Source organism: Bipolaris sorokiniana (genome assembly GCF_000338995.1).
Source record: "Bipolaris sorokiniana ND90Pr unplaced genomic scaffold COCSAscaffold_9, whole genome shotgun sequence".
In the NCBI taxonomy this organism is placed as follows: Eukaryota; Fungi; Ascomycota; class Dothideomycetes; order Pleosporales; family Pleosporaceae; genus Bipolaris; species Bipolaris sorokiniana.
Window position 1 is genome coordinate 1100120 of NW_006911903.1, and position 23154 is coordinate 1123273.

General features: G+C 50.9%; 7 protein-coding genes across 7 annotated transcripts; 4 read left to right on the forward strand and 3 right to left on the reverse strand.

Annotated features, from left to right (window-relative positions):
• Positions 1 to 2172: 2172 nt before the first annotated feature.
• On the reverse strand, positions 2173 to 7572 carry COCSADRAFT_37985 (uncharacterized protein). Its single transcript, XM_007702853.1, has one exon. The coding sequence runs from the start codon at positions 7268 to 7270 to the stop codon at positions 2459 to 2461; it is 4812 nt and encodes a 1603-aa protein (XP_007701043.1). The 5' UTR covers positions 7271 to 7572; the 3' UTR covers positions 2173 to 2458.
• A 130-nt stretch (positions 7573 to 7702) lies between these two features.
• Positions 7703 to 8652, forward strand: COCSADRAFT_37987 (uncharacterized protein; the record flags this gene model as incomplete). Its single annotated transcript, XM_007702854.1, has 1 exon — positions 7703 to 8652. A coding segment is annotated over one exon (895 nt), but the record flags the coding sequence as incomplete, so codon positions are not given.
• Positions 8653 to 8769: 117 nt separating this feature from the next.
• On the forward strand, positions 8770 to 9669 carry COCSADRAFT_337744 (uncharacterized protein). Its single transcript, XM_007703170.1, has 2 exons — positions 8770 to 9446; positions 9512 to 9669. The coding sequence occupies exon 1, from the start codon at positions 8942 to 8944 to the stop codon at positions 9416 to 9418; it is 477 nt and encodes a 158-aa protein (XP_007701360.1). The 5' UTR covers positions 8770 to 8941; the 3' UTR covers positions 9419 to 9446; positions 9512 to 9669.
• A 20-nt stretch (positions 9670 to 9689) lies between these two features.
• On the reverse strand, positions 9690 to 12176 carry COCSADRAFT_145281 (uncharacterized protein). The gene is made up of 2 exons (XM_007703171.1): positions 12158 to 12176; positions 9690 to 12104 (listed from the first exon to the last, which is right to left on the reverse strand). The coding sequence occupies exon 2, from the start codon at positions 12004 to 12006 to the stop codon at positions 10138 to 10140; it is 1869 nt and encodes a 622-aa protein (XP_007701361.1). The 5' UTR covers positions 12007 to 12104; positions 12158 to 12176; the 3' UTR covers positions 9690 to 10137.
• A 1064-nt stretch (positions 12177 to 13240) lies between these two features.
• Positions 13241 to 19515, forward strand: COCSADRAFT_120181 (uncharacterized protein). The gene is made up of 8 exons (XM_007703172.1): positions 13241 to 14022; positions 14076 to 14941; positions 15407 to 15447; positions 15498 to 15618; positions 15669 to 17705; positions 17759 to 18133; positions 18179 to 18852; positions 18902 to 19515. Exons 1-8 carry the CDS (start codon positions 13713 to 13715, stop codon positions 19161 to 19163), a joined length of 4686 nt encoding a protein of 1561 aa, XP_007701362.1. The 5' UTR covers positions 13241 to 13712; the 3' UTR covers positions 19164 to 19515.
• On the forward strand, positions 19441 to 22037 carry COCSADRAFT_337765 (uncharacterized protein). Its single transcript, XM_007703173.1, has one exon. The coding sequence runs from the start codon at positions 19615 to 19617 to the stop codon at positions 21940 to 21942; it is 2328 nt and encodes a 775-aa protein (XP_007701363.1). The 5' UTR covers positions 19441 to 19614; the 3' UTR covers positions 21943 to 22037.
• Positions 22038 to 22132: 95 nt separating this feature from the next.
• Positions 22133 to 22991, reverse strand: COCSADRAFT_172510 (uncharacterized protein; the record flags this gene model as incomplete). The annotated part of the gene is made up of 2 exons (XM_007703174.1): positions 22133 to 22788; positions 22889 to 22991. The coding sequence occupies 2 exons, from the start codon at positions 22989 to 22991 to the stop codon at positions 22133 to 22135; spliced, it is 759 nt and encodes a 252-aa protein (XP_007701364.1).
• Positions 22992 to 23154: the final 163 nt, after the last annotated feature.

Genomic DNA, 23154 nt, shown 5'->3' on the forward strand with positions numbered 1-23154 from the left:
CTGTGTAGTAGTGGAGGTCAAATTAGATTTAACACAAAGGAAGAAAAAGACTGAAGGAGAGAGACGGCAGCTCTACATATCGTACGGAGGGAGCGTTTGCTCTCGTGGAAATCCTCCTTCACTAGAGCAAACAAACGCCGCTGCTCCACCGCAAGTTAGGCAGCCGCGTGCTCCTAGGAAAACAAACAAACGCAAACATGTCCGTACGAGTGGAGGAGGGGAGTATTGTAAAGGGCTGCGCCCGTGATCTCTACTGAAGAGGATCACGTGATCTTCGACCACGTGATATACCTTCTGTACGGACACGTGATCAGAAGCGAGCAGGTATAAGAGAAGTCTGTACTTAGTTATCTTCTCTTTTTCTTATCTTTTAGCTTCTGTACGATAGGTAGAAGCATACTCGTTCGCTAGGCCTCTCCGCCCATAACACATATATATTCTGACTTTTTTCTTAGACTACCTAAGCTACTAGTGTGTCTTACTTAAGTTAGTAGCTTACTAGCGTGTTTTTTCTTAGAATCAACTCAGAATTAGTTCTAAACTAGTTTATCCCACATTCTATATAGTAAATCTTTTTCTAAGATATTAATATAGAATAAAGTTATAAAAAAGAGTTTTATTATTATATAAAAGATAGAAAGATTTATGAGATAGTAAGATAAAAAGAAGTTAGTAGAATTAGTTTAGAGTTAGTTTAGAATCGATTCTAAACTAATTCTTCATGCCAAGATTTAGCGTGGTTTTGACCTCTTGGCAGGACATGTCTGGGCAGAGGTCAAGGTCGGGTGGTCTGCATTCTGTCTCCAACCCCAAAATGCGTGACTGACGTCACAATACGATTTGGTGTGGAGGGCTCCAAACAAAACCTCTTCTTATCCTGTTCACGTTCGGAAGTGTTCTGCTGGATGAACAGCACAATAACACGTCGCTGCGATCAAGACATACCATAAAAATAGCCACCCCAAATGCCACGGCAACGGATTAATCCAATGCTCTGGGCGATCAACGTTCTAGCAAACTAATCCGGCGTTCTATCGGGATTTCATTCACATTGATAGGCTCATGGCCCGTCAGTACAGCTACAACCCTTGCAGTGAACATTATCACTGCTCACGGACCCAACGGGCCTGCCATAACGCCCTAGCCGCAAGACTATCCGGTCGAACCCGACAGTGCCGAAGTCTCCACGTGGTTGGACTCAGGATACAGTTCAGTGTAGTTGCATGGGAAAATTCGCTGCACGATGAGCCCTTACCCTGATAAGCATGGCTTCTACTCAGATTAATCAATCATCCATGGTAAATGGCAGTAACAGTGAACCGGGGTTAGTGAGTTTCAAGGTCCCAAGAATATATCGCATACTATTGTTGAGATATTTTTAGAGCTTTTCTAGCTGCTCTTGGCTGAACAGGGCGAGCAGATCTCGTTTTTGTAGAAGGAATTCCACAGGGTAATGCGCTAAAATCTTATTGTGCAAGGATAGAATGCCCATGCATATACGTAGCCGGTATTGTTGGACCGTACACCATGTTACGCACCCAATCTCGGTAGACATGGCATGTGCCAATAAGACTCAAGGAGATACGTTCGAGAGACATTGAGATCGAAAAGCAACATGTGAGGATAAATAACTCAGCTCTTTGGGCTGAAAGGTACTATGGTGACGCTATGGTGCGAGATTGCAGAGAACTAATAGTACTGTTCAGGATATAGCTTCTAAGCAATCCATCTCGATGCGAGCATAGTTCGATCGATTGCCCAGAAAAAAGAACAAGACCGGACATTTTCGCGGGCTTCTCTGTTTCTATGTCCAACCTACAATCGCATGGTTGGGGAGAAGCAGACCTAAGAATAATATAATAAATCGGAGAAACAGTCACATTTGGTTTTTGCAGTTACTTTTGTAGCTTCGATATTTACCAACCTTGGAGGGTTGACTTGATTAAGCTGACTGTTCCCAAGTCTACGAAAAGACATTTCTATGGTTATTGCGCGAGCTGTAGATGATATCACGCTACGGCTCTCCCAGCTCTACATATCACCCAGACGAAGAGAGATTCCGGTATCAATAATATAACTAGGCACTAGTGAAAAGAATGTCGCCATGTCTTTCCCTATATCTAACTCAAACATCACAGTTTCTTAGAGCTAAAAAAGTACTTCTCACAGAAAGCGCCTCTTAAACAGCTCATACTAAGATGCTGCAACCGCAATACCATACAAGTAAGATGGAAGAAACACGTCCCTATATCAGTTCAAACGCAGTATTAGTCCAATCAACCTCAACCTCTATCCATTGCACATTTCACCCAGCCGCACTTCACAAAAGACTTATCAGAAAAGAAATAAAAAAAATGTATTCACACATCCCCATTCCCTCCACCAAAAAAAACATAAAAAAACGATCATTCCTACATCCCCGTCCTCCTCCCACTTCCAAACAACGCCATCCCACACATCACCCACAAATCCCACACTTCAATCCCCTCCCCATACTCCTCGCAATCTCTTCGCCCAACCCGCCCTTCCCCCTACTATCCTTGACCAGACACTCCCTATGCCACAAATGCCTACAAGCAAACAACACAACCGCTTTATCCTCTCCATCCTCTCCCTCCTCCGCCTCATCCATAACATTAACCCGACTAGGCCTCTTCCCCATACTCTTCCCTCTCCCCCCATCCCCTTGCCACCCCACAGCTGCCTCTTCTCTACTCTTCAACCTCATCTCCTCGCGCTTCTCCCAAGCATCCCAAACACCCGGTCCGGCTCCGGGTCCCCAGGCGCGTTTTTTGCACGCCTCGCAGACTTGGCCGCGGGGCCGCCATCCGCGCTTGCGTAGCTCAGTGATTTGGTGGACGTGGGTGAAGCTTTCTTTATCGAGGAAGCGGTTGGCGAGGCTAAGGATTGTTTCTTCGAAGGTGTAGGCCGCGAAGATTTCGGAGAGGACGGAGCGTAGGTCCGAGAGGGAGGGGGAGTAGGTCGTCGATGCGCGACTGAGGAAGCAGCGGAGGATGCGGAGGAAGGAGGGGTTGGATTGAGGTTTTGATTGTAGTGGAGGACGGGCAGGGACTGCGTCAATGCTGAGTGTTCGGCGGGTTGGTTTCCTTTCTGGGGGAATAGTGGTGGATGTTAAGAGGGCGGAGAAGGTTTGTTGGATTGAAGAGCGGAGGGTGGAGACGATGCGTGCTGTGTCGACTGTGTCGGATGGAGCGTTGTTTGATGAAGAAAGACGAGCATCGTGTTCGCCAACTGCACTGGATGTGTCTCTAATGAGACGGACAGAGGTGTCAACGAGGTCGAGCCACAACAGCTCATCCAAGGCGAGATCGGCTTCGCGTACTTCACCATAGGCTGACTTCCGTCGATCGATGGTAGATTCTGGCGTTCGCTCTGTTATCCGCGTCTGACCTTGGCATAACCATACGCCAACTTTGATGTACTTCTGAATGTCGTCGAGGAGATCGTGAATTGCCTCTTCTGTGTTTGCTGCATCAGGTGTTTCCGCAGCGCCATTGATGAGTCCCGTCAGGGCAGTCTCAAGCGTACCCAAATGCTTCACTAAGCGGTCCATGGCTCCTTGGACAATTCCATCACGTGCCATGAGTATGACTGCAGCGTCAATGACACCACTTTTCTCCAGGGCTGGAAGTACGGGTTCCAGTTTGAGATCACCCGATTTCAACATGCTGACAAAGTCCGCCACATGTGAACTGTTGTAAGTGCACATGAGTTGCACATATCTTTCAATGAAGCCTGATGGTAGGGTTTCATTGATGGGCTTGGGGCCTCCTGCCTGCGCTCGGTTTGGTTCGACGAGAGCCTCAAGGAAGTGATATTGGGCATCAGTATCCTCTTTGATGGCATCTAGAACTGGTTCCAAAAGATCGGGAGTGTATTGCATTACTGTTACCGCGGCTTGTGATGCGTCAACAGCAGCCAGGTCAGCAGCTCGGTTGAGGATGACTGCTTTGACCTCGCTGGCCTGCTTTTTTGTAAGGCCTTTGTTTGGCCGCAGAACTTCGGCAATACACGTAAACACAGAGTCCTCCTCTTCTTCATCGTCCAGGTACGTTTCTAGCACTTTGTCATACTGTTGTGCGCTGCGATAGACAGACTTCAACACGCGATAGAATCCAGCCTTCTCGAACAACGGGATGAGAGACTGTGGGTTTGGTGGATGGTAGATGGAGAGCAGATACTCAACAGAGAGCTGGCAGTCTTCCTTCATCGCTTCTGCGGGATAGCTACATAAGCCAACAAGGACCTGGTGTAAAGATGTTCCTGGGAGCATAATGTGTTGAGGATACTTGGGCAGATTTCTGGCTACAAACATGTAGAAATAGATAATGTCTGCCGGATCAAAATTGTCCGTATTCATGATACCAAACAGGTAGTTGATTATGGACTGGCGAGTTGGCGTAAGGGTAGAGCCGCTCTTCGTGCCGTTCACTTGTGTACTGTTGGACATGTCTTGCTCACCATTCAAAAAGCTATCTTCAAAGGCCTCGTTCAGCATACTCATGAAGCTTGAAGCATCAAAGTCAAGGATCAGTTGCAGGTAAGGAAAAGGTGGTTCAGGACTACCGTCGGTTTGTGTGAGTATGACCTGACCAGAGCCGGGGGGCCATTGCAGGTTCTTTCCTGAGAACAAGAACCGGTACATATCTTTCTTTGCACTGTAAGCCTGGTCGTCCTCCATGAACGCACCTCCAGGGTACACCCGTCCTGTAAAGGTGTAGGCGAGGTATGGAAAGATTTTGTTGGCCGCAGTGAGGTAGATGTTGTCCGTTTCATTCACGTCGAAATCCACAAGCTTGATCAGCTCTAGAATGTTGACGAGGGGCGTAATATAGTCGCCAATCGCGTTGGTCCAGACGTATATCAGCGCATCATACAAGACATACTGTTGGCAAAGTGTCGTGACCTGGTTGAGATCCATTGTGTCCGTGCTGAGCCGACAAATCATCTCTTCAAGTTGGACTGAGCGGTTTGCTGAGGCGTAGAAGGTGATGAGATCCTTCAAAACGTTGGGTGGTATGGAATCAATCTCTTCGTCTTGTATATAGGGCTCGAGGGTTTCGAAAAAAGCCTTCTCCGCCGACGCTTCTTCATAAGAATCATACACATTTTCGAAAAGAAAGTCGAGCTCTTTCATACTCATTAGCCCCGCGAATACCACCTCAGCCAGCTCTTTCAGTCGCCGCTCTCTTGCTTCGTCGTCGACATCACTGTCTTGCGAGAAGGAGTATTTGAGTGATGCAGTAATCATCTCACGCAATTTCGGCTGCACTAGAGCATGGCGTGCTTCATCATCCTCGGGTAATCCAACAGTAATTTTGTCTGTATCACCAATATAGTATGAAGTTGCGAGGCCAAGTGCAGCAATGTAATCGCCATCTTCCATGAGTGCCAACAAACGATCTGCCCAGTTTGAAAGAGTGCCAATAGAACAGTCATTGAAGCCTAGCAGAAACATGCGGCCCTTATACACTTTAAAGCTCATGTAGAAGGCGTCAGCCACAACGCCATGCATCGAAGCATCGTTCTCATCTAACTGCTCAATAACGGGTTTGAGTTGACGCGAGAAGAGATCAGAGTGGTAAATGTGCTTTTGGAGCAGATCAAAAGAGTCGGTCACACGTAGTGTGTTGTCTTCTAGAATCATCAAGCGCTGACTGATTGTTAGTACGCCGAGAACTGATCTGCTGAGCCATTGAACAGCGACAATTGCCTCTTCTGCCTTCCAACGGCTTCGAGGTTTGAAACGAAGCTCGGGTGGCTTGTCCTTTTCTAAAGATGCCGCTGCATCTGAGTGGACATCGAGTACAGTCAGGACATTTGACCAGCAGTACACAAGCTTAGTTTTGGACACTGCATTGGTCGGCCCACTCGAAGTCTTCAGCTTGACAGCTGGAAACCAAGTAAGACATCCGCTCAACGCACTATGTGCTACAACGTCTTTTGGACGAGGGGCCTTGTGCTGCGTTTGCGCAATAGGGGTAGTTGATACGATTACTAAGAGGTAAGGTGTCAAGAGAGCCGTTAGGCCCATGTCGTCGGTGGGCTGCTCCACGTTTCCGAGAGGTAGTGGAGCAAAGGCGAGAACAGAACTCGGTTTTCGCGGTTTCTCTAATGATTTTGCCGATAGCGGGTACCTTCCTAGAATCCGAGTTGTCTTTACTGTGCGGCCAAGGGCGCCTAGCCCGCGTGTTGCCAGGTGGGAAAAGGCCATGCCAGCATCATCAGCGGAAACGAGTGCCGTATGACGCGTCCCCAAAAATCCCAGGTGTAGGATTGCTACACCCGATACGTGACCATCTGACTTGCCGTCCTCCAAGCTTTCTCGATCTAGGGGTGGGATATGAAGAAAAGGCTTGGCGGGTTTGGCCAATTCCCAAGTAAAGATATGGCCAGTAGCATGACCGCCAGCGATAGTAGTATGGTCTGCAGATATTGCTAGGGCAGTGATAGAGCCGCACTCTATGGCCTTTGTCCCTGGTCCAATGATACACTTGAGCACCTGTTGGTAGTCGAAGATGAGAATGAAGCCTTTCGAGGTACCTATGGCTAGGGAAACGGTGACGTTTAGGCATGTTGGGCGGCCAAAATTGCGCTTGCCAACCTCTGAAAAGACCTGGGCTGTGATTTTTCGAAGCTTTGTCCAGCGGACAACCTCCCATGGTGCCTGAGAGGACTCCGAGGCGTCGTCTGCCAAATGTTGGATGACAACATTGCTAGATATAGAAGATTGCCGTGAATGCGGTGACAGAAAGGCAGGCGAAGTTCCTCGAGGGGAAGAAAGCGGCGAGGGTGATAAACGCGAAGAAAAGCGACGCTCAAAGGGCTGCAAGGAGGTTGGGCGATGCGGGCGAAGTGAGCTGTGTGATAGAGGTTGACTGCTTGTGGGTGATGATATGCCTGAGCCCTGGACTGATGGAGTGTCGTCTGGAATGTCTGTCGATGCGGGACTGTCGTCATTCAGAACCTTGGATCTTATTGATAAATCTGAAGCCGACTTTTGTACGAGTTCTCGTGGGCCGTTCCGCCTCGTTTTCGCAAATGTCAACTTCTCAGAACCGTCATCTGCCGATCGGACCCCGTCTGTGCCTCCACCCTCTTCTTGCCCTGCGCCTGATCGGGAAATAACGCTCTCATCGACACTATCCTCGTACTCAGCCAAATTATCTCCAGCGCTTCCCGTGACGCCTGCCTGTTGGCCATGGTGGTTGCGAGCGCTGGAATGGCTCTCTCCCGAATCTGAGCTCATGGGGCTCGTTCTGCACGCAGCATTGCTTCAGGCGATCATTGGACGGCAGCGAGAATTTGTGGCCCGGCTCTTGCAGTGCAGCTCTAGGGAGGGTGCCAGTGTGGAATGACGAACGCGCGGGGGCCTGGGGGATGGTTCGCGCCACGGATGCTGTGGCTGGTGGCTAGGCGGAAGGGTTCAATTGCGCCGTGGCAACGCTACGATGGGTATGAGCGCCGTGTATTCTTGTATGCGTAGGAGGACGAGAGGATCCAGTGCGAGTCTGTCGCCAGAGTATAGCCAGGGTGGTGTGCCTGAGGAACTGACGGCACAGTTCGCAGATGGCCGCATCTGCCGCACCCATGGCCAAGGCCCAAGCTCCCCAAGGACGTCACCTCGCTGCACGCGACAATAGGCCCTCCACCCAAAACACCGTGGAAAAATTATACCCAGCATGCCCTCAATAGGACCAACATTACCGCCACATCTCGCCAAGCGCAGCCGCGATGAGGCTGACGACGACCGCGAGTCCAGTCCACAGTCGACTGACAAACGCCAAAGGATCGCCGGCCCAGCAGCTCCACTAACACAAAGTCGTTCGCGATCAAGTAGCGTAGACAGTGATATTGGCCCGGCACTTCCACCCAGTTCGAGACCAGCCAGAGTCATAGGGCCTGCCGCGCCTCCTGCGCCTCTCGAGGAACGACCTCGGAACCCTCCTAGCGACGACGACTCAGACAGTAGCGACGATGACTTCGGACCAGCGCCACCACCACCAGGAGGTGCTCAATCAGGCTTCGATATCGCTTCAGCAAAGTCTGCTTTTGATACAGAGCCCCAGTTTGCCGAGGCTCCCAAGGCGGCACAGCGCGACGAGTGGATGACTCTACCGCCTACCCAGGACGATCTTGCTGCCCGTATGGACCCTACAAAGATGCGCGCTCGTAAGTTCAACACAGGCAAGAGCGCGGGCAGTACGGGAGGAATGAGCAATGCTTGGACAGAGACTCCAGAACAAAAGCTCAAGCGGCTGCAGGACGAGGCTCTGGGCATCACCGCGCCCACGAACGCGGCTCCTGTTACCTCGGAGTCGAAGCGCAGCAAAGAGGAAGAGCGCCGCGCACGCAAGATGCGCGAGAAGATTGATGCAGGCAGAGGAAAGAGTCTCGTCGAGCAACATCAGGAAAAAGGCACCGGAAAAGAAGAAGAAGACGATCCCAGCAAGCGTGCATTCGACTACAAAAAGGACATGGCTGTCGGCGGCACGACGACCCACAAACAACGGAGAGAAATGTTGAACAAGTCCAAAGGCTTCAGTGACCGCTTCTCAAGTGGCAGTTATCTATAGTCTCAGCTGGCCTTGGATCAAAGCAATTAAAAGGGACTGGAAAGGTGTATGAGTCGAACCAAGCACCATGGCTATGGTTGCTCTTTCCGTAGCCTTTGCAGGTGCCAAAGGTTTTATTATGTGAATTGGGGAGCTATACGATGTAGATCGTCGTCGCAGTGTCACAGCACTTGCGGCTTCCTATAGCGCCGCGTATTCCATGACGCCATAATGAAGCATGGTATACAACTGCGCGCCAGACACAACATCTCACTCATGCCCGCCATAAGATTGCGCAAACACAATATTCACTTTGTTGCGTGCGAGAGACTTCGATAGGTTCGAACAAGCTTGAATCGCAAATTATGTCAACCTCTAGACTTAAAATCCAGGACGTCACTCCGCGAATCACAACTTTCAAAGTCCTCTTCAACCGCTTTGCGCCCCTTGGCTACCGCAAATTTGTCGCTGTTGGCAACCGCGCAACTGCCATCCGACTACATAATGATCGCATTCTCCTGCTAAATCCCATCCAACTCGACCAAGCCGTGCGTGAAAAACTCAACCAACTCGGAGGTGTCCATCTTATCGCCAGCGACCTTGGTCACCACATGTTCGTCAAAGAGTACACGGATGTGTGGTCAGAAGCAAAAACCACTAGCATTCCTGGCTTGAATAAGAAGAGAAAAGACATAAAATGGGACTACATCTACAAAGACTGGACTTCGAGTCCAGAAGACCAATTCGACTTTGCGCAAGATGTGGAGACTGCTTTTCGAAGGGTTTATTACGTATTGTGTGGCTTGGTACCACAAGCCAACGAAGACCCTGATACAATCTGATCTTATGATGAATTTGCAGTATACTGAGGTATGCCTTTGATTGCGTGTCGGGATCTTTGCGTGACTGGAGTATAAAGAGCTGATTCATACCAGCAATACCATCCAAGCTCTTCGGAGCAAGGTCTGCTATCCCGCGAGTTTGCAAAGTGAGCACACCCACAGTCTGTATGGATGAGGCGACCTATCTGCTATATTGCTACAGTCGATTACGCTCTTATGCGGCGTGATGCGAAGAGAGTGGCGCAGTGGCAGATTGCGCGTATCATTCCTTGTCATAGGGATGTTCTCGAAGGTGATGGTAACGATGCCTGGAATTCTGTATATGCATGGTTTTTGCGTGGGCCGCCACAGTCTAGTGTGGTGAACAAGGTGATGGTTCCGGTGATGAAGCTTGCGAGGCGGGTATTTCTCATGTAAATGGAACTCATTATGTTCTATGAACAAGTTGTCGGAAGAGTATTCTAGGATCACAGCAATGAATGGGAGAAGAGTTTGTGAATATTCAGAATCTGTTTCAATTTCTCAAGTCGAAAGTGCTGGCGTCTTCTCGATTCCACGGATGCAATTTCGACCCCAGTACAAATACACTACAATTAGCGACAAGGCCTCAAATGAATGATCAATCTACCCAAGAAAATAAAGAAGGCACTATGCCAAATATATATAAGAAGAAAAAAAATCATATACACCACCCCATCACCCACCCACAACTCCCTTTTTTACACCTCAACCCGACACAACTTTCCATTCTCATTTGGCAGCCCATCAACACTCTCTACTCTCCACCGCTCACTTCCCACCCCGGTCGTCGCAAAAAACACATCCTCAGGATCCAACTTCGCTTTAAGCTCCAACAACTTCGGGTACTTCTCTCCAAAAAACGCCTCCCCAAAGTCCGGCTCCATGCGATCCGCCTCAGCAAGATACGAACCCGCACCGGGACTGATATCCCTCCAAGCCTGCATATCACCCTGCTGAAAGTCCTTTCGGATCTTGAGGATTTGCTCGGCGGTGCTGTTCACGGGCCAGCGCACCGATTGCATGCTAAAGGAGGTGAGGGGCCGCCAGTGCGAATTCACCGCGTTATCAGTGTTGTACGGATCCTTAGCCTGCATGTTGAAGTGTACCTGAACACGGTTGTTTTCCGCGGAGCGACGAATATTCTCGTAAAACTCCTGGCGCTTCTCTACGGTCTCAAAGTTCGCGCGGGGAAAGAGGCGCGAGGCGGTTGCTACGTTGGGCTTTTGGACTGCCTCTAGCGGGAAGGAGGAGCGCCAGGCGGTGTAGAAGTTGTCGAAGTGGGTGATGTTTGGGTCGTACTTGATGCCTAGGTTGTCGAGCTCTGTGAACCAGGGTTGGAGCAGGGCGGTTGCTTCCTCGAGGGATTTTCCGGGAGCGAAAAAGGGGGAGAAGGAGAAGGAGAAGGAGCCGTTGGTGGGGATTAGAACCCAGTAAGTATAGGTGCTTGCGTCGGCGTTTGCGATGAAGGAGTCGACGTAAGCGCGGATGGCGGCCCAGAAAGTCTCGACGCCTGTGTCGCTGGATTTGAAGCCGAAGCGGGAGGCGGTGACTTGGAGGTCGGGGTGCGCTTTTACGGTTACGGAGGTGACGACGCCGAAGGTGCTGCCGCCGCCACCGCGGAGGGCCCAGAAGAGGTCAGTATGGGAGGTCGAGTTTGCGACGACGAATTCGCCATTCGCAGTGACGACTTCCATCGAGAGGACGCTGTCGGCAGCAGTGCCGTAAAGGGGTGTTAGGGGTGAATGACCTCCTCCCTGGATGTAGCCTCCCATGACACCGACTGTCTCGCCTTCTCCGCCAACAATAACTCTGCCCTTTTCAGAAGCAGCCTTATAAAGCTCAAACGCTTGGACACCAGCACCGCTCTTGAATGCAGGGCCCGAGTAGTTGAGCTTTGAATCAACATACTCCTCAATGTACTCAATGTCCTTCATGTTGTGCGTCCAGATGCTGAGGGCATCTTTGCCACCACTCTTTCCGAGAAAGTCATGGCCGGTGTTCTTGATGACGAGTCGAACGCCGGTGTTCCTTGCAAAGTTGACGGCAAGCTGGACGTGCTTGGGCTCAGTGGCGTTGACAACGTACATAGGGAAGCCACCCCGAGTGCAGCCATGGGAGTCGAAGAGGGCTGGTATGGTACATGTCATGCCTTGTGCTACTGGGGACATCATTTCGATTGGATCAACCATGTGGAGGTATGATTTCTGCCATTCTGTAACAGTGTACTTGGAGCATTCTGCGGCGTTGTAGTCCTCGCCTGGGTAGCACACTGCAGCTCGAGGAGTAGGCGCAGTGATGACGCGGTCGCCAGTGAGTTTGCTTAGCTGAGACCAGGCTTCGTCTGAGGGCCACTCAGGGTCTCCAGGGTAGACTTTGCACCTGGAAGTCGAGTTCTTGGGGGGAGTGATGCTAGAGGAGCGTGGGGAAAAGAGCGCCTTGACTGTAGGAGAGAGGCCCTGCAGATCAACTTCTGCGTTGAACACATTGGACTCAACTTTCGCAGAAACATGTGGAGAGGCAGCTGCTGACGCGGCGGCCAAAGCCGTGAGCCATAACGTTACAGCCATAGTCGCAACGGTTTTGCGTCCTGGTTTAGTGTCTTCGAGTCAGACCGAGAGAACAAGTTTTGGCAAGGGATCGGCCACAGTTCTGAGTAGATGCTGATCTAAATGCTCATCAGAAAGTTTGTTCGTACTATCGACTTTTGCTATTGCTTACCTTTCCTCTGGTGCTTGCGGGAGCTGGCGAGCTACGGACCGTTACGCGGTAAGCCGAGTATCAAGAGAACGGTCATTCTGCTCATCTTACTGACTGACTCAATCTAGGAGGCAACGTTGAGCATGCCGTCCTTGGCACGACGTGGGCTAATGCAGTTGCATTGAATGTGATTGCTGATCTTGCACATAAAGACGTGTTGACAGCTGGGGCAGCCGGGATGGGTGACATGGGGCTAGAATTGATCCATCGACTCACAGCCTATCCACGCACACCGTGATAGTATTGCGTATGACCATGTGGCAAAATGCGTATTTTTTCACAGACACGGGCATGCATCGTCGGAGCTGGGTCTCGGCCTCTGCAGTGATAATGGACCCCTGACCCCTTATCCAAAATGTGTGAAAATACGCAAGACGGGCAGCCACGTGCTATTCAGGTACCATGCTAGGCCTGGGGCCCGCCATGTATCCTCTGAATAGAAGTGGAGCTTGTCGTCCGGGGTCGGCATTGCGTTTGAGCTAGTGCAATGCTAGTGTCGTGGTAGAGAGTCATGATCGACGAACATTCCCATTCCCCTCTTGAGCCTCACCCTTACCGTTATCTGTGTTTCACCGTGACCCCCACCAAACAAGAGGCCCATAATTACCAGATTCTTCCTTTCTCATACATTTCCAGATATCGAGTGGCATGTTATATGATTTATGCAAAAACGTGGATGTCCTGAGTAGTTGGCTTGGTCCCCGTATCGGACAATAAACTAGCCAAATAGAAATGCTCCCCTTAAGCCACACGCAGGCTTAAGAAAGCTAGGCTCAGTGATCGACGTCACATTTTTCCACAAACATGGGCCGTTGACTCGCGGATATGTAGTCGTGCGCGGCAGTTTTCGTACTCGAGCCTTGCCCTGCCTTGCGCCAGCGGCCAGAACCAGAGTTCACAGGGCGGCTGGACATGTCAGCCTGAATTCGGTCCGAAACGAGCCGTTCTCAGCTTCATGCGACACTCTAGCACTTGTTCTGGTAAAGCGGCAGCAAACTACACAAGCGGACGACAGACGGCTTCCGCGGTGGTTTCGCGCATGAGGGCCAGTGTCGATGTCGACCAATGTCTCAGGTGCTTGGACGGGTTGTTATACCGGATTCAGAGTCTAGAGCAGCGGCATGTCCGGTTCGGTCTCCAACCTCGCCGACGAGTTGTCTGTGGGTGAATCCTTTCAAATCTCTGCTCTCAAGGCACTGGTTGTGCAACCTCTCGCGTGCGCTGAGCTATTCACCTGTAGGGTGACAACATCAAAGGTACCCGTCAGAGGTGCATTGGTTCTTCCTGGGTGGACCAAGACCGTTTATCCTCCCCGCTTCGTCCCTCCAAAAGCCCCTCGAATCGCGCCGATACTCCACACTCGCTTCGCGACTGTGATCATCTGTCTAGGGCCAACGATCTTCACACACCAGAGAACTCCCGGCTTCTAGATCGTCAAGCTGGGAGGTACCTCTTACGTTGTCAACAACTCAGCAGGTCTGACCCTTGGGACTTTCTTCGTCGTGCGCCGCGGGCGATGACCGCCTCCAGAATGATCGAAAACCGACAGCCTGTCGCCCTCGCAATAGTCTGTACTTTTACAGTTGTCGCTTCCTTGACGGTCTTTCTTAGGGTGTGGTCCCGGTATCTTGGACGAAACTTCTGTTGGGACGACTACCTCATCCTCATCGCAGCTGTGATTTTTCTCGCGGATACGATTGCAACATGGGTTTACATCGTTTTGAGTGGTACAGGTTACCACGTATATGACCTGCCCAAGAAGTCTGTCCACGAGCAACTCGTCGCTCTACATTGGAACTTTTCAATTCAGATGCTGTACCACCCACGTATGTGCTTCTCCAGGTCTGTGTCTGTAGCATCTTCGCTAACAAGGTTCCAGTCATGGGGTTGATCAGAGCTTCAATCATCGTTTTTCTCTTCCGGATGAAGGACACTCGTCGGCGAGTACGATATCCATTGCATGTTGTCACCTGGCTCAACATTGTCTACTCCGTAGGATCGACCATCGTCAACTTGACCCAATGCACTCCATACCCCTATGTCTGGTCTCGGCCTGCGATGGACAAGGTTGGTCCCAACGGAACTGTCATACCAGGCGGTACATGCATCGACGCCCGTACCTTTGTCCTGGTGTCCTGTGGTCTTTCAATCTTCATGGATCTCATCATTATGCCAATTCCGACTGTCATGGTGTGGAATCTCCAGATGCACCGACGCACGAAGGTCCTGGTGGTGTTTGTTATGAGCCTAGGATGGATCGCGACAGGAGTCTCCGTTGGGCGGTTCATTGTGTACTACTACCGCTTCGCGCCTACCAACAAAGACCGCACATGGGATATCGGGATTGCAATCAGTATCGCTGAGCCGGCTGTACACATAATGACAGCGTGCGCGCCCGCGACAAAGTGTCTCTTCCGGCATTTGTTCCCACAGTACGGCACCAACCGCAAAGCCTCATATTACCACGAAGGAACAGTGACTGGCCATCGTCCAAGCAAACTTGGGTCGTATGGTTCCAAGATGATGGGCAACTTCAAATTTGATGTTCCCGCCCACAAGAATGAAGAGATCGACCTGGAGGTTGGAGGTGCCCCGAGGACTGCTCCATTGCCGCCACCTGAGGATAAGGACGCAAACGCCTTCGACTGGAAAGCTGTAGCGAGTATTCAGTCAAGGGAGTCGGCAGAAGCATTGCCGAGGAGAAAGAGTTGCTCGAAGACTGCATGCACGGAATCAAGTGAAGCAGTAGAGGCTGAGCCGGAGTACCTGCTAGGGCGGGCGCGGTAGTAAGTAATTGTACGATACTTGGGTTGGTTTTGCATTAGTTAGCGATGATAGCGTTTTGTGCACAGCGGAAGGACCCGCATTTCCTTCCTTTGCATGCAGTAGTAATCTACGAAGTTGACGGCCTTGAGTCAATGCTCGAATCTGTGTAACCAGTGACGTCGCGACTTATCCGAACCTTTTTCTAGTACTGACAGAGCTGACGCGTGGTTTCTCACGCGACCACGTGAGCGCGGGGATAGCGCGAACAGACCGGAGCTAACCTCTTTAGGAGAACCCTGGCTTCCGAATGCCGTTTACACGCGAAACACAACAAACATCGAGCAACTAACACCAGCATATGCAGCCACTATGAGGATCATAGAACTTGTCATTGATGTCAGTAGATACTCTAGATTTATGCGATCAAATCTAATATAATATCAGGGCTACAAGTCGTACGCTGTCCGCACAGTCATCTCGGGCTGGTGTGTTTACTCCCCCGCTATGAGAGGAACACATTGCTCACCGTAGTCAGGGACGAGAGTTTCAATTCAATTACAGGACTCAACGGATCAGGAAAATCAAACATCCTTGATTCAATATGCTTTGTGCTTGGTATCAACAATCTGAGCGTTGTGCGAGCACAGAACTTGCAGGTGGGCAGAACAAGGCAGTGGAACATAGCGAGGTGCTAACAAGGCTCCAGGACCTCATCTACAAGCGTGGTCAAGCCGGAGTGACCAAAGCGAGCGTTACCATCGTATTCGACAATCGCGACAAGACAAAGAGCCCAGTCGGCTTTGAGGAACATGCGCAGATATCGGTGACACGACAGATTGTGTTGGGGGGAGCGAGCAAATACCTCATCAATGGACACCGCGCACAGCAGCAGAGTATACAGAACCTGTTCCAGTCTGTGCAGCTCAACATCAATAACCCCAACTTTATGATTGCACAAGGAAAGGTTATGCAAGTGCTGAACATGAAGGCAAAGGAAATCTTGGCTATGCTTGAGGAGGCTGCGGGAACGCGCATGTTTGAGGATAGGCGAGACAAGGCCTACAAGACCATGGCAAAGAAGGAGATGAAAGTCCAGGAAATTGCCGAGCTGCTACGCGATGAGATTGACCCAAAGCTGGAAAAGCTACGGACGGAAAAGAGGGCCTTTCTGGAATTTCAGCAGACACAGAGCGAGCTTGAGCGTCTCACAAAACTTGTCGTAGCACATGACTATTTGCGATACAATGAGCGACTGCAACAATCAGCGGAAGATCTCGAGGCGAAGAAGCAGCGAGCAAAGGACCTTGAAGAGTCAACTGTGCGTATGAAGAAGGAGATCGAACATCTCCAAGAAGACATCAAGCAGACAAAGGCAACAAGGGAAAAGGAACTCCGAAAAGGTGGAAAGTTTCAAGCACTCGAAGAAGAAGTAAAGGCACATTCTCACGAGATCGTCCGTCTGACCACGAACCTGGAGCTTAAGAAGACTAGCATGGCTGAAGAAGTTGAGCGTGAAAAGAGTGTCCAGAAGAGCGTGAAAGAACTTGAGAAACTACTGCAAGAGAAGAAGCAAGCTTACCAAAAGGCGCAAGAAAAATACCAAACAGCCCATGCAGAGCTAGCAAAGCAGACGGAGGAAGTTGAGCAGAAAGAGGAGCTCCTCCAGACTCTGCAAACCGGAGTGGCATCGAAAGAAGGCCAAGAGGGCGGTTACCAAGGTCAATTACAAGAGGCCAGAAATCGAGCGAGTGCAGCCGCGACAGAGCAGGAACAAAGCAAGTTAAGGATATCGCATCTCGAGAAGCAGATCAAGGAGGATGAGCCGAAGGCTAAAAAGGCAAGAGAACAGAACTCTGGACTGCTCAAAGATCTTGAAGCCCTCAAGTCACAGGCTACAAAGCTCGAGGCAGACTTAGCGAAGTTAGGCTACGACGAGGGCCAAGAGGCAAGCATGTATCAGCAAGAATCACATCTCCAGGCACGCATCCGGGAAATCAGGCAGCAGGCGGATGCGATGAGGCGACAGGTTGCTAATATTGACTTTAGCTACAGCGACCCATCACCGAACTTTGATAGGTCTCGTGTCAAGGGTCTTGTTGCTCAGCTCTTCACGTTGGAAAAGGAGCATACCCGAGCGGGCACTGCTCTAGAGATTTGCGCTGGAGGCCGGCTGTACAACGTTGTCGTCGACTCTGCCGCCACTGGTAAGCAGCTTCTCGAGAACGGCAGGCTCAAGAAGCGAGTCACGATTATCCCTTTGAATAAGATCGCGGCCTTCAAAGCATCAGCAGAGAAGATTGGAGCAGCTCAGAAGATTGCGCCAGGCAAAGTCGACTTGGCACTATCATTGATTGGGTACGACGACGAGGTCACCGCCGCAATGGAATACGTCTTTGGCTCTACCCTTGTTTGTGAAGATGCGGAAACCGCTAAGCGCGTAACATTCGATCCCGCAGTACGCATGAAGAGTGTAACACTTCAAGGTGACACTTACGACCCTGCCGGTGTGTTGTCTGGTGGTAGCGCACCCCAGTCTAGTGGAGTTCTCATCACCTTACAAAAGCTCAATCAGATCACAACAGAGCTGAGGTCTCAGGAAGCTCAGCTTCAATCCTTGCAAGCCACCATGGCAAAGGAAAAGAAAAAGTTGGATGCTGCTCGCAAGTCAAAGCAGGAACTCGACCTGAAGAGGCACGAGATCAAACTTACCGAGGAGCAGATTGGCAGCAACGCATCTTCATCGGTATGTGATGGCTTTTTGTTCCATCTCCAGTCAATCTACTAATCATGCAATAGATCATACAAGCTGTCGAGGAAATGAGGCAGACCATTGCTCAGCTCAAAGAAGATATCAAGGCGGCCAAAACCCGGCAAGACGAGGCCAACAAAGACGCGAAGCGGATCGAGCGCGACATGAGCGAGTTCAGCAACAACAAAGACAGTAAGCTTGCAGAGCTACAGTCTTCTCTGGAGAAGCTGAAGAAGGCTTTGGCGAAGAACAATGCCTCAATTAAACCTCTTCAGACCCAGATGCGCGAAGCCATGGTAGATTCTGAGCAGTGTGGAAGTGATCTTGCAGCCACTCAGGAGCAGCTAGAAGAAGTCCAGACCAACTTAAAGTCACAGCAAGAGGAACTCGACGAATTGCTGGCTGAGCAATCTCGTGTCAAGGTAATGCTCTCAACCCTGCATTAGTAACAGTACTAACTTTGTCAGGATGCACATGACCTAGCCGCGGCTCAGTTAAGTGATGAGCAAGCAAAATTGACTGGCTTTGACGAGGAGCTCCGCTCACTCGAAGACGCGATCCGTTCAAAGAACTCAGCTATAACGGAAGGCGGCCTTGAGCAACAAAAGTTGGGTCACGAGATTGAAAGGTTCCACAAGGAACAAGAAGGCGCAGAAGGCCACATTAGGGCACTTGAGAAGGAGTACGAATTCATTGCCAACGATTCAGAGCTTTTCGGTCGACCTGGCACAGTGTACGACTTCAAGGGGGTAAATATGTCGGACGCAAAGGCCCGGCGCAAGTCACTGGAAGAGCGGTTCCAACAAAAGAAGAACAAGATCAACCCCAAAGTCATGGCCATGATTGACAGTGTAGAGAAGAAGGAAGCCAGTCTCAAGAAGAACATGTCGACAGTGGTTCGAGACAAGTCCAAGATTGAAGAAACCATTGTCAAGCTCGACGAGTACAAGAAAGAGGCGTTGCACAAGACATGGTCGATTGTCAACCGCGACTTTGGACAAATCTTCAACGAGCTCTTGCCCGGTAGTTTTACGAAGCTTGATCCTCCTGAAGGTAAGACAATCTCGGACGGACTGGAGGTCAAGGTGATGCTTGGCAAGGTGTGGAAACAGTCCCTGACCGAGTTGAGTGGTGGTCAAAGGTAAGCACGGAACTGTTGCACTTACTCGAAGTACACTAACATTACTTAGGTCTCTCATCGCGCTCTCGCTTATCATGGCTCTTCTTCAGTTCAAGCCTGCGCCAATGTACATTCTGGACGAGGTTGACGCCGCGCTTGATCTGTCGCATACACAAAACATTGGCCGCCTGTTCAAGACAAGGTTCAAGGGCTCGCAGTTCATCGTCGTCAGTCTGAAGGACGGCATGTTCCAGAATGCGAATCGCATTTTCCGCACGCGCTTTGTTGACGGCACGAGCGTGGTGCAGGCAACGTCTGGGTCATCAGGATAAGGCGGGAGTAGAGTATCACGTGTAACGAGACATGGCTTGATACGATACCCAGGGTACACGGTTTGAATTGCTTGTTTGGATAGTTGTTTGTATATGTGGGCATAGGGACGGTGCTATTGGAGTCTAGTTCGGGGCACTAGTGGCCCGGTTGGGAAGTTGGGTATGCACCAGCCCGGCATGACTGGCCGCTTCCCTGTTAAGATCTCTTGTCGCCTGTTTCTCCTTCCCCATACGGCAAACCAAGATGCGTTTTGATGAACATCCATGGCCATAGCAGAATGCTGTTTTCTACTATGACCCACCACCTATCTTCATTATACCCTCTTTCGCAATACACCTATTGATAAGCTCCAAACCAGCAGATTGTTAGTAAACTACCTGGATGCGCGACTGACCTGGTGCCGACGCGCCAAACCTCTCCTCTACGCAGGCAGCAATTGCTAGCCCGCCGATGTTATCGGCGCCTACACCTGAACCCCACGCAACCGACATCACTGCGGCATACTCGGCTACTGCTCCAGACAGCCCTGGTCAGGATGCTTCACCTGCCAGCGACGCCCAAGATTCATCACTGCAAATCTGGCGCAAAGCTTCCGCCAGGCACTATACCACATTTCAAGAGCATGCCGACCAGACCTTGGGAGCAGAAACATCGGGACAGAACGCTGGTGCTGCCTCAAGGCACGACGCCAGGCGCGAAGGTTTCAGCTGGGGTCAACAACCACAGACCGGACACCATAGGCACAGTCAACACGCAATGACAATAGAACCCGACCGACCAAGGTCGCTTCCATCCTTTGAAGAGATTATGAGACGAACTCACATTGATAATGCTAACGACATTCAAAACAACAAACTTCGCCATATTGACAGTATGGAGTCGGCCAGACCAACCGCCATTGGCTTAGTCGAGTCCTTTTCCAGCAACGAGAGCGACCACAATGCTCAAAGCCACCGCAGGTCTTCGATTATGGCCTTTGCAAAGGGAATGACAAGACATGTACCAGACTTTAGGATACTGTACCCTCCACCGCACAAAGAAGATGAGCAAATGCGAGATTCGAGGGAAGATGTCATTTCAAAGCTACAGAAGAAAGACAGCAGCCTATTCTTCGCCCACCAACCGTCTCTTAATTCGACGAATGGCAATGAGAAGTTCTCGAACTTGACCGTTGTGATTGACGAACCATCAAGAGGGGTTGAAAAGCCTGCTAAACCAGCAAACACACAGCTACCAGCAAGCAGCGGGCTTCGGGCCCGCCGGAAAGTCGACCTCGACTTATCGATGCCGAAAAACGTGCCAGATCTACCGGCTCGCAGCCGTTATCCTGTCGACATGGCGGGTAATCTGGTTGCCCCTCGTCCACGCAGCCCTAAAACACCATGGATTCGCAACGAGCAGCCAAGATGGGAATTGGACCGGAGAGCCAAGTCCTCACCAATCGAAGAGGAAGATGACATGGGCGATAATATCACAACGTTGAACAGTGACAACCACCGTGGCAAGGGCCTTTTGCCTGGTAACGACGTATTGGACTCCTTGCAGCCACCAACACACGAACGGCCGCCAGCGAAGGTGAGGCACCGGCATTGCATTAGTCTTCCACTCCCGAAGAGATCAAGAAGTGGTACAAATACAAGCGATTTAGATGTGGCTCAGATGTCGGGTGAAGGGTGGGCGTCGACTGATGAAAGAATACAAGCCCGCACCACGGCAGACTTACAACAGGTGGCTCAAGACTCGATGAAATCCCGAATGCGTCGGTGGAGAGAGAGATACATGACGTCTAGTGAGGATGCAGCTCCGACTTCTGGAACAGAAGCTTCTAAACGTCGTCTATCCATGAATCTTTTCAAACGCTCGAATCGCCTTTCCGATCAAGCCGCCCTGGAACTATCAAACGAAAAGACAACCTCAACTAATCCTACAAGTCACAATAAGCAAGGCCAATACCCATCGCCTTCGCTGGCACATATCCCTGTCCCACCCGCATTCATCCCACCCGGTTTAAGTCGTGTGCCAACACCACCCATGTACGACGCCAACGGCGAAGTCAGAGGCAAACTAGCAGATTTCCTCTTCGACTTCCAAAGCGGCAGTGCAAAAGGCGCTCGAAAAAAATCTCCCTCCGGTTCGGAAGGCTACTGGGACTCTGACGCCCTTTTAATGAGCTTGTCCACTGGTATCGCCAAAAAAGAAGACGACGAAGACGACGAAGGCCCAGAAGGTCCCCTTCGTAACGCCCTCCGCTCCCGCTCCATCTTTGACAAAACAACCAACCACAACCACCACCACCGTACCCACAGCACCCACGGCTTCCTAGGCGTAAAACCCCCACTCAGCCCCTTGCTCGCTGCCAACTCACGCATGCTTGGCCACGACGGCTGGTACCGCGTCAACCACGAAGACGACGCTGATTTGCGCGACTCGTACACTGTGGCTGCGCTGGCACGCCAGGAGGAAGAGGAGCGCAGGAAATTTGAGTGGTTGGTTCCTGAGCATCTTCCTAATAGCCCCTTGTGCCCGCTGCACGACAAGTATGTGGGGCCCAGTCAGGGCTTGTGCTACTGGCATGGACGGAGGAGTGGAGCGGAGATTAGAGAGGGTGAGTATGCGAGGCCGGAGAGTTGGGGTGGTGTTAGTGCAGTAGGAGGGGATTACATGGGTGCGGGGAGTGGGAGTGCGGTGCGAGATGGGATGAGGTTGTCACCGGGGATTTCGACGCCGGTAGCGAAGGAGACGAAGAAGAGACGACTGGTTAGTTTGTCGAGTCCTTGATGTATATATCTTTTTAGAGTTTTGGTTTAATTTCAAAGTGTTAAATATTTAATTTTCTTTCGTTGATGTCATAACAAAGTTCTACCGCCATACTCCGTCTATTGCCTTTACTCACCCTGTGCTCATATTCATAAATTTCGTTGCAAAGGATGCTGCCGCCATGCTGGTTTTTCTCTTCTTTTTTCTTCTCTTAATCCTCAGGCTCTGTGTTTGCTCTCCACGTAGGCGTCTTCCCCGCATCCTTCCACATTTGTTTCCTCTCGTGGAATATTTGCTTTGCCCAGGCCATGACTTCATCACTCTGGATGCGTCCTGCGACCCACGTGAACTCGCCCAGGTCCTTTTCGCAATGATACTTGCGCTCGTATTCGACCATCTGGACTAGGAGTTCAATCTTGTCGACGTCATGGACAAAGTGTGACTCTGGTGTCTTGCTATCCTCGTACTCTTGCCAGATTGCGCGGACATCTTGTCCGTTCATGCCGCCATTGAACTTGCCTAGTAGGTTGGTGCAGATGTAATCCATAGTCTCTGTCTCCCTGCGGCTCTTTTCTTCCTTGCTGACATCATCTACGGGCGTGATGTCACCGACAAGCGACTCGGCCATGTCGTGGATGACAGCCATGCGACAGCACTTTAGGATGTCGAGTTTGGAGCTGAGAGACGAGGGAGCCATCATGGTGAGAATGCTCATGCGGTACATGTGGTCGGCGATGGACTCGCAGTCTGGGATGCCGAAGCGGCGCCAGCCCGCTCGCTTTGTTGTCTTGAGGCGCTCGAGCAGGTGGAAGAACGGAACGGGCGAGTCGGTGTGTTCGGCGTTGCGGGGCTTGATGTCTGCGAGTACTGCAGGGACATGTTAGTAGGGCAATCGTGATCGTGATACAATAAAAAGGCAAAGAGAGGTTTCGCATACGGACGAGCCATTGCTTAATTCATGACATACCGCTCTCGACTGTCCACTGTTGCTTTTGCGCATCCTTTGCTTCGAGTTTGCTGGCGCTGGGCTCGGGGACGCCATTGGTCTGGGTTGATTCGTCGACGGTCATAATGGCGATGTACTGATTCCACTGACTCAGGTTGTGATACCTCTATAGAGACACAAGATATATAATATGTATGCGTGGGGGGTTGCCGGGACAAAGCGTTTGGCCAGTGACGAGAAAGCGGTTGACAATGAACAAGGGTCAAACCGGGATCAGGAAAGCGCGA